The 9858-nt window shown below is 56.8% G+C and overlaps 1 protein-coding gene across 1 annotated transcript; it reads left to right on the top strand.

Moving 5' to 3' along the window:
- Positions 1-2522: 2522 nt before the first annotated feature.
- Positions 2523-7572, top strand: LOC133211621 (sperm-associated antigen 4 protein-like; the record flags this gene model as incomplete). The annotated part of the gene is made up of 12 exons (XM_061352154.1): positions 2523-2864; positions 3094-3173; positions 3910-3959; positions 4323-4384; positions 4578-4609; positions 4887-4983; positions 5188-5257; positions 5785-5885; positions 6188-6355; positions 6681-6770; positions 7239-7328; positions 7507-7572. Coding segments are annotated over 12 exons (1248 nt in total), but the record flags the coding sequence as incomplete, so codon positions are not given.
- Between the last annotated feature and the right edge of the window lie 2286 nt (positions 7573-9858).

Below are 9858 nucleotides of genomic sequence, written 5' to 3'. Positions count from 1 at the left end.
TCCCCATCAGGAGAACCCCTGGCTCCCATGTAAATCCCTGCTCCTTAGGCTTGTAAGAGAAAATCTGCCTGTGCAGGGCTCTGCTTTGTTCACTTTAGTGTTGGATATGACCATGAACACTAGCATGCACTGGTTCATGGGTTGTTCCCCCTTCACTTGCAAGAGTTTTTGTTCCATGATAAACTGAAGCTCAGCCTTTTTTCCTGCTTTCTGAAGTCCCTCTGTAGGGCAGCATGACTGCTGGTGCATCAGTTCTGTGGCACTGGCGAACTTGCTCAGGGCATGCTCTGCCTCATCATCTGCATCATTACTGAAGGTTGTTAACCTTCAGGAGTGCACCCGCTACTGAGCCCTGGGGTATGTCTCACCCTAAAAAGGTTTAGGGGTGTGCTTAGCTGTCTCCTGCAATGGGTCCATTGCGGCTGCCTGGGACTGGCCATGTCTGCCCACAGTGGCTCCTGCAGCAGTCCCACCACAGCCAATGCTGGGACAGGGACACGCAGTACACCAGTACAGTGGGCAGGGTTGTGTGGAGCAGCACAGGTGCGTGGGCATGGACAAGCAACAATTCTAGTCTGCGGGGCTGTGGCCAGTGGAGGAGCTGTGGCAGGGACGTCTGCCCAGAGGCTTCCCAAGGCGTCCTTCTGGCCAGGACTTCACACTGGGGACTCCCTCCTGCCTCAGCTGGCACAGAAGGACTCTTCTTACCTCCCTTAGGTATCATAGAAACATAGAATCATAGATTGGTTAGAATTGCAAGGGACCTTAAAGATCATCTTGTTCCAACCCCCCTGACACAGGCACCGACACCTTCCACTTGATCACGTTGCTCAAAGCCCCATCCAGGGACACACACAGCTTCTCTGGGCAACATGTGCCAGTGCTTCACCACCTTTCCAATAAAGAATTTCTTCCTAATATCTAATCTAAATCTCCCTTCTTTCGGTTTAAAACCACCTTCTCTTGTCCTGTCACTAGAGACCCTTGTAAATGTCCCTCTCAAGCTTTCCTGTAGGCCCTTCCTGAATTGGAAGGCTACCGCAGAGCTTTCTCTCTCCAGCCTTAACACGCCTGACTCTCTCAGCCTGTCTCCATAGCAGAAGTGCCCCAGCCCTGTGATCATCTTCTTGGACTCCTCTAGACTCACTTGAGCACGTCCATGTACCTCTTGTGCTTGGGGGCCCCAGAGCTGGATGTGCCACTGCCAAGGTGGGATCTCACAAGAGCAGAGGCAGATCTGCAAGAGCAGAGGCAGAGGGGCACGATCACCTCCCTCAACCTGCTGGTCATGCTCCTTTTGATGGGGCCCAGCATATGGTTGGTGTTTTGGTTGCGAATGGACACTATGGGGTCATTTTGAGCTTCTGTCAACAGACACCCCCAAGTCTTTCTTCTCAGGGCTGCTCTCAATCGAGTCTCTGCCCAGCCTATAGTGGTGCCTGGGATCGCCCCGGCCCTGGAGCAGGAACTTGCACTTGGCTTTGTTGAACTTCATGAGGTCTGCACTGTCCCACCTCTCCAACCTGTCTAGGTCCCTCTGGATGACATCCCTTCCCTCCAGTGTGTCGACCCCACCACACAGCTTGGTGTCATCGGCAGACTTGCTAAGGGCGCATCAATACCGCTCTCCATGTCATCGTCAAAGATGTTGAACAGAACTGGTCCCAACACTGATCCCTGAGGGACACCACCTGTTACCCATCTCCACCTGGACATTGAGCCATTCACCACAACTGTCTTTGTGTGGCCATCCACCCAGTTAATTATCCACTGAGCGGTCCATCCATGAAATCCATGCCTCTCTCTAAACCGGGAGACGCATGGATTCACAGGAATTGGCTGGCTCATGCCAGAGGAGTCACGGGGGTGCGTGGGCCAGCCCATATGGAGTCACTGCGGTGTCCTGGGTGCTCATGCCTCTCACTGAGGGTGGAAGCACGCAGCAGCCCCTTGGCACATGCCTGGAGCCCCTTTGGTGACCGGAGCTCCCCATGACAATGTGGAGACAGAGGGACAGAGCAAGCCAAAGCCCCATGCAGCCCCAGCCCCAGCATGGTGTAACCCAGAGGCAGCACCCCTTTGCTTCCCCATGGGAACCTTCAGCTGACAGGGTTAAACCAAAGACCGAGGCTCTATTTCAAAGCATGACCCCGCATGGAATGGAGCTGAGTCAGTTTGGCTTGGCTGTCCCAGCTCCTGCCTACCCGCACAGCCTACTCAATGGGGGACAGCCAGAGAGAAACCAAACAAGCCTTGAGCTCAGCAGGCACAGGCCAGCACCAGAGGAACGCTGGTGTATTTTTGGCACTGGCTACTCACAAATGGAACCCAGAGCACTAAGTGTGCAGCGGGGTGTGTCCCTGCCCCTTGCTCACCTGTGATGTCACAATCATGGCTGCACATGATTGAACCTGTGACATCAAGGTGGCTCCTACAGCAATTGGGCCACCACCTCCTGCCTGGTGGGAGTTTGCTGTGTCCTGGTGGCTGTGTGCCTGTGTCTGGCGTTCTCCTCCTGGCAGCTGGTTTGGGGCTCTTGCCCAAGTGCCCTCCCCCAGCCAGGCAACACTCCTGCTTCGGAAGGAGGACAGACAGGCTTGCAGGGGAGCTTCCTTTGTCCCCAAGATGAGAAAGGCTCCTCCAAGAGCGCAGCGCGCTGCCCGCGTGAGGACAGCCAGCAGCAGCAGGGACAGACGTGCAGCTGGGCGCGTTCAGGTCCACAGGAGCAGGTACAAGGTTCCTCCTGGGACCATCAGCTGGAGGGTCAGGACCCCAGAGCCTACAGCAGGGGCTGGGGGGACACGACGGAGGAGCTGGCAAACGCTGTGGGCAGCACAGCAGTCCCAGGGCTTGGGAAAACCACTGTGAGTGGGGAAGAGGCCCAGCTGAAAGCCCCTCTGGCCCCTGGGGCCAAACCCCACTCTCCTGCTGGAGGGCTCTGGCTGTGAAGCTGCAGAGACCCTGGGAGGAAGAGGGGGCTTTGGAGGAGGGCAGCTGCTCCCCTCTGCCCATGGGCCTGTCTTCTGGCCAGGGCCTTGGCTCATGAGGCCAGAAGGCAGTGCCAAACAGTGTCCTGCCTTTTCTGTCCCATAGGTGCCGCCCCTCTCAGGAGGACCAGGGGACCAGCTCCGAAGAGCCAGCACGCTGCGGCCGCAGTGCTGCAGGCACAGAGCGTAAGTTCAGTGCTGCCTTTCACCCCATGCTTGCACCAGGCCTGCCTGGCTCATCTGGGACCAACAGCCCCCAACAGCCAGTACCATCCTGCTCCAGGAGCGGCCTGGGGCCATTTTGCCTATGTGACCATGACGGAGCTGGCCACTGTGTCTGTAATAACCATGGGGCTACTGTAACATCCCTCCTGGCCTTGACACGAGGCAGGTTTGCAGGGCCCGAAGCCTCATCCACAGTCCTTCCCCAGCCTTGCTGTCAGCGCCCTGCCTGCAAGGGGATCCTACCGGGCCTCTGGCGAGAAACAAGCTATCCCCTCCAGGGCATAAGCCTGCCCTGTCCCAGTCCCACAGGAAGGAAGTGTGCAGGCCCAGCATCCATGTCCTTGCAGGGGTCGGCCATACCCCAGACGCGGCTCCTCAAAAAGGCTCCTCAGGCTTTTCTCCCATTTCTTTGCCCAGGGATGGTATTCAGCCTTGCTTCCAGAATGGCAAGGGCCGTGATCTTCCTTCAGAGACAGCTCAGAACAGGCATCTCCATCCTGTGAGTACAACAAGTGTCTATTAGTGACGTGGAGCTTGGGGGTGCCAGAGGGTCAGGGTGGTCAGAAGGGAAGCTGGTGGTGCTCCCCAGCAGGAGAACCCCTGGCTCCCCTGCAAATTGTTGGTCAGCTGGTAAGAGAAATTCCTCTGGGCAGGGCTCTGCCTTGAGCACTGCTAACCCCAGGACTCTCTGTTTCAGGAACGAGGGGTTCTTCATGATCTTCTGCTTGATGAGCCTCTCTGCTCTCGGTTAGTATTTACCTGCTGCCAGCAGAGGCTCAGAGGAGTGAGGTGTGAGCTTCCGTGTGAGGGAGAGGTACTGAGGGCCAGTTTGGCCCATACAACATCTCACCTTTGTGGATCTGGGAGGTCACAAGATGCTCGCTGCATGCGGATGAAATGGGGCATAGCAGTGGGATGCAAAGCCTGGAACCAGGGCTGTGCAGCGCCCCGAGGCCCAGGGCAAGAGGCCCTGCTTGGAGCTACCTCCTCTCCTGCACCCCTTTGTGGTGTCCTCGGCCAGCCTCTTGCCACCCTGGTGTGGGAGGAGACCGTGTCACTATGGGGATCTTTAGAAACGGCAGTAAAATGACTCTCATGTTGGTGTTACAGCTGGTGCCTGGTGCGGGATCTCGCTGCTCATGTGGCGGCTGCATGGAAAGAATGCGCCACAGGTCAGTGGGACAGGAAAGTCCTGCCAGGGAGCTCTGCAGGCGATGGGTGGGTGGGTGGGTGAACCACCCGGTCCTCCGTTGCCAGGCAGTGACGCAAAGCAGCAGCAGCAGCTTCTGCTGTGCCTTCCCAGAGCTGCCAGCTCGGGGAAGCGCCGTTTGCCGTGGGACTCTAACGAGAGCCTTTCCCTTCCAGGGGCAGCCTGCAGCTGACCTGAGTTCACTGTGGTAAGAGCCCTCTCCTCTCCCCAGCCCTGCAGCGTGTTTGGTGGGGATAGCACGGGCAGATGAGCCTGTGCTATTTGCTCTCACTTGCACAGGGCCCAGAGCTCGTGTCTTCTGCTCCTGTCCGGGCCTTGTGCTAGACCTGGAGGGGGAAGGAAGCGCTTGTAAACCAGGGAAAGAAACGGGCTCAAACATCACTGTCTGTGCTATTCCTGGCCTTGGAGGCTCCGCGCATTGCTGGGCAGTGATCTGACAAGGTCCCATTTCCTGATGACTGCAGGAACGCACCTGATGTGTGGAAAGGACAAGCGGGAGAGATGCAGAAGCTGAGGGATGAGGTGACACATCTGGCTGCAGAAATCCGCTCTATAAAGAAGGTGAACCTGCATTCTGGAAAGAGGGCTGGGCAGGAAAAGGCCACCAGCTGGCCCAGGAAGGGCCTGGTGCAGGGGGCCCCGCTCGTCCCAGCCTACACACCCCTCCCTTGTCAGGGGCTGCGGGTTGAGCTTCTGCACTGTAGAGCCCCTTCTCCTGGCCTGCTCTGACATGGTTGTTTCCCTGTTCCTTGGTGTCTTCCCCAGGAAGTTCAGCAAATGAGAGAGGCAATATCTGAGCCCGTGGAGGTGCCTGACTGGGCTCTCAAAAGCACAGGTATGGGCAGCCCTTGGGTCCAGGCAGTTCTTGTGCTGGGCTCGTGCTTGGTGTTCCTGAAAGCAGGCAGCACTGCAGACACTGCTCTCCGATACAGAAGTGGGACAAAACCACGGGGCCCACGAGCATGACTGTAGCAATGTGGCTCCCTCAGGCTCACCCCAGCCCTGCTGCCAGAGCCCTCACTGCTGCCTCGGCCATGTCCCTGACAGCATTTCTGCCCTCTCCCACTCTGCGGAGCATTCCTGGAGAATGAAGGCATATGGCTGCATCACCCTCTGGTGTCCACGCAGCAGGGCCTTGCTTGGGTCTGCTGCCCTTGCCGTGGGGGCTCACTGTCCCCCAGCACCCACAGATCTTCTCTTTGTGCGGCTGGGAGAGAGATGCCAACACCAGGCGCAGGGATCCCCTGCGTTTCCCGGGGCACCTCTGAGCATCCAGTGCTGCATGACTTAGCAGTCACCTGCAGCCATCAGGTCCTCTGCACCTGGGGCCAGTTGCAGTCAGCTGCTCTCTTCTGCCCTCAGGGTGTACCATCAACCTGCAGAGATCATCCAGCACCTCTGCATGTCTCAGGAGGGTGTTTTGGTCCCTGTTTAGACAACCCTTTGAGGATACCTTTGTGCAGGTACAGTAGCAGAAACTGTCAGTGTTGTTCTCTGCCCCTCTGGACTCAAGCTGGGGGACAAGCCCTGGGTCATCTCCTGTCAGGCCCAGGGATCTTGCTCGGGCGCAGGGCAAGGATCTGGTTGCTGACAGCTGAGATCCCACGTGGGGTTTGGCTCCGTACAAAAAGCGGGTGCTTCCTCCTGCTTCCCAACACACCATGCATCTCCACCAGAAGCACAGCCTCGGGCACAGTGCTGCCTGTGCTTCTGCAAGCCGGGGAGCGAAGCCCTCACGTTCACTTCTCTTGCCCTCTGCTTTTAGCCTGATGCTTCCCCAGGTTACTGCTGGAAAATGCAACAGTCTCAGAGCGAAGTGCTAATCCGACTGCCCACAGAAGTACAACCAACGGCCATCACCTTACAGTACTGCTCAAAGACAGCCACTTCACTGGTGACTGTCAGTAGTGCACCCAAGGATTTCACTGTCTCTGTAAGTCTGCGCTGGGCTCGCGGCTGGGATCTGATCATGGGTAAAGCTGTAACCAGCACTTGCTGTTCCCTGCGCGTCTGCAGAGATGTGTGTGCTCCCAAGCCCTGCCCTTCCTAGAGGGGACATTTCACAGGCTTGCTCAGCACGTTTTGTCCCAGCACCCTCAGGGCCCTGAGGAGGAGACACAGCCCCATGGGTCTCCCTCTGTGCCAGACTGCACCAGAGGCACAGGACTGTGGTGCAGATAACGGGCCCAGATCTGGCATGAGCGTTTGCTCATGGTCAGCTTGAGCCTGACCTGCTCTTCTGTGCGTTTATCTCCAAGGGACTGGAAGAGGAAGGCCAGGGCGAAACTCTGCTGGGGTCTTTCCTCTACAGCGTGCAGAAAGAGCCAACTCAGACCTTCCCTCTGCAGGTACAGTGGGTACGCGTGGGCAGGAGGCCAGGGCAGAAGCACCAGTTTGCTAGCAAATCGCTTGCAGGGGGAGAGTGGACAGTCCCTGGCAGGACAGGGGCCTGAACCCTGTGGTGCCCAGAGCTGCCTGTCAGCACCTTCAGGGCAGGCGGTGGTAAGGAAGATGCTCAGCATTGTGCTCGGCAGCAGGGCTTTTTCCCCTGGTCCTGCTTCCTGGCACAGGTGACCCTGAGGTCCCCGCAGCTGCCCACCGCATTCTCTCTTGAGGCTGGATGTTTGCTCTGCAAGGGCACAGGAATCCTTTGCCTCCTGGGTGGGAGAAGGGAAGGAGGGAGAAGCTGCTCCCTCTGCCAGAGCAGGAGCTGGTCCCAGAGCAGGCGTCTGGCTGGCAGGGGAAGACACGTGGCGCCTGCTCTCACTCTTTGCATCCCAGGAATGACGCTGCTTTTTGCTGCGGTTTCTTTGCAGAATGGCATCCCCAGAGCCTTTCGACTTCTGAAACTCAGCATACAGAACAACTGGGGTAAACCAACATACACCTGCATTTATCGAGTGCAGGTGCATGGGAAGATGGTGCAGACGTGATTGGAAAGACTGATGTGGAGACCTTCCCTCAATAAGAATTGAAGAGGAAAATGGAAGTGCAGGTGCATGGGAAGATGCTGGAGACATGCTCGGAAAGACTGATGTGGAGATCTTCCCTCAATAAGAATTAAAGGGGAAAATGGAAGTACAGGTGCATGGGAAGATGGTGGAGACAAATGTGATCGGAAAGACTGACGTGGAGACCTTCCCTCAGTAAGAACTAAAGAGAAAAATGGAGGAACACACCAGAGGGATGTGACTGTTTGTCTGGTGCACAGCAATGTCACTTCAGTGTCCCTGTCAAAGTGTAATGTGTGGGGTTTGTTCATCAAAAGGTTTATAGGGAAATACTGCTTACTACACTCTAAGAAACTCTCTGTAACTGGAAACATATTCCTTTTCCATAACTATTGTACTTCGTGAGTTCTAAAGGGAAGTCAGTTGTATTATTACACAAGATTATGAGAGGGAAAAGAAACGGGTGGGAAAAAAGACGCTGAGGCGCGCCCCCTTTAAGGGCGGCCGCGGACGTCCCCCGATGTTGCCGCTTTAAGGGGAGGGTTAGCTAGTTTGAAGTTGTATCTTGTTATATGCACCATATAAGGGATGGAAGTTGTGATGAGGCTGGTAATGGGCGTTTCTTGAAATCCCTGGAAACTTCTCGCAGCTTCTCAACGATGAAACCTGAGCACAAAAGGGAAGCGATGGAAAAGACCCACGTCAGCATCCGAGCGAAAAGAAGCAGCAGGATTGGCTGAAGCCTTGAACCGAGAGGGACAGCCTCCCAGTGACCCGGCGTGCGCGTCTGGGGCGGAGCGGGGTCTCTCCGGCTCACCCAGTGCTGTTTTTTTATCTGCTATCGCTTGCTCAATTTAATAAAGTTATAACTTTACGTTCTAAAACGAGATTGCCTCTCTCCTTGGTAACAAAAGCAGCCAACTTCTTTCTGCCCGTTGCAGGCTGAGGCCTTCCTCAGCCTTTCCTTTTTCTCTCCACCACAGCAATGCCTCCTAGCCAAAGGAAACATCCCCATGTTGGAAGCACAGGGAGACATGCTTTCAGAGCCTCTTCTCGCCTGTGGTGTTTGACAAAATCCTTTGGCACAAGGACTGCCTCCCACTTTGCCCTAGGAAGGAGTCTTCAGAGCCTGGCATTGTCTGGGGCCCATGATCCCCAAAGCACAGGCCCATTCCATTCAGGGGACACCTTGGCTCGGGGGACTGGCTATAGTGGGGGCCCACAATGGGAGCAGCGATGTCTGGGACCAAAGAGGGGTTTCTGAGGTATCTGAGACCTGAGCAGCCTGACTGCTGGGGAGGGGCAGAATGGTGGCTCAGCTCCCCTGTCTCTCCCAGACACAGCCCTCCATCCCACCAGAGAGCTGGCACTCCCCACACCAGGGTCTAGGCCTTTTTGCTGCTATCAGGTGCTCACTTTGTGGGAGGGTGTCGTGGTTTAAACCACGACAGAGGGGCTGCCCGTCTGTGCTAAGCACTGGCCAAGGTCCCTCTTGGCAGTCTGTTGCCACCACAAAAACTCTTGCTTGCGCTTCCCAGACCATCCTGGTGTCTAGGCTCTCGGAACACACAGTTCTCGTTGTGCTGGGCTCCTGCTTGCCGTTCCTGAAAGCAGGCAGCGCTGCAGACACTGCAGTCCGCGGCAGAGAGAGGTTGGACAAAACCACGGGGCCCATGAGCATACCTGTAGCACTGGCGTACGGAGAAAGAAGGACTTTACAACCAATCAGCCGAACGCTGGGCGGCACGGGGGTATCCCACCAAATAGCGTCCTGCCTTTTCCCTCCCATGGGTGCGCCCTCTCTCAGGAGGACCAGGGGACCAGCTGCGAAGAGCCAGCACGCTGCGGCTGCAGTGCTGCAGGCACAGAGCGTAAGTTCAGCGCTGCCTTTCACCCCATGCTTGCATCAGGCCTGCCTGGCTCACCTCGTGCCCACGGCTCTGCAGAATCAAGAGTCATCCTGCCCCAAGGGAGGCCTGAAGCCACCTGCCCTGTTGATCATTTGGAGCTGCCTACCATGCCCACGTCTTTGTTGCATACTGTCGTAACTAGAGGGTACCGCATCACTCATGCCGCCCTCCTTCCCCAGGCATGCCATCCGTTCCCTGCCTGCAAGGGGATCCTGCCCAGACCTCTGCTCCTCACTCCCAGGGTGAAACAAGCCCCGCTCCGTAAGACATAGTATCTGCCCTGCCCCACTGGTCCTTCCAGGGAGGGAGAACCGGTTCCCATGTCCCTGCAGGGATCTGGAATTCACTGGTATCCCGAAGGATGGTCCTCAGCCTTTTCTCCCGTTTCTTTGCCCAGGGTTGGTATTCAGTCTGGCAGTGACTGTGGCCTCCATTCCGAGATGTCTGAGCCCAGGCATCCCCACCCTGTGAGTGTAACACATGAGTGGTGTGGACATGGAGCCTGGGGCTGCCAGAGGGTCAGGGCCATCAGATGGAGGCTGCTGGTGCTCCCCATCAGGAGAACCCCTGGCTCC

Source organism: Neopsephotus bourkii, unplaced genomic scaffold (assembly GCF_033783945.1).
Source record: "Neopsephotus bourkii isolate Nb327-2 ecotype Australia unplaced genomic scaffold, CSIRO-AGI_Nbou_v1 NB_622, whole genome shotgun sequence".
NCBI classification, from domain to species: Eukaryota; Metazoa; Chordata; class Aves; order Psittaciformes; family Psittacidae; genus Neopsephotus; species Neopsephotus bourkii.
The sequence above is the reverse complement of the archived record's forward strand: the minus strand, read 5'-3'. Positions and strand labels throughout refer to the sequence as shown.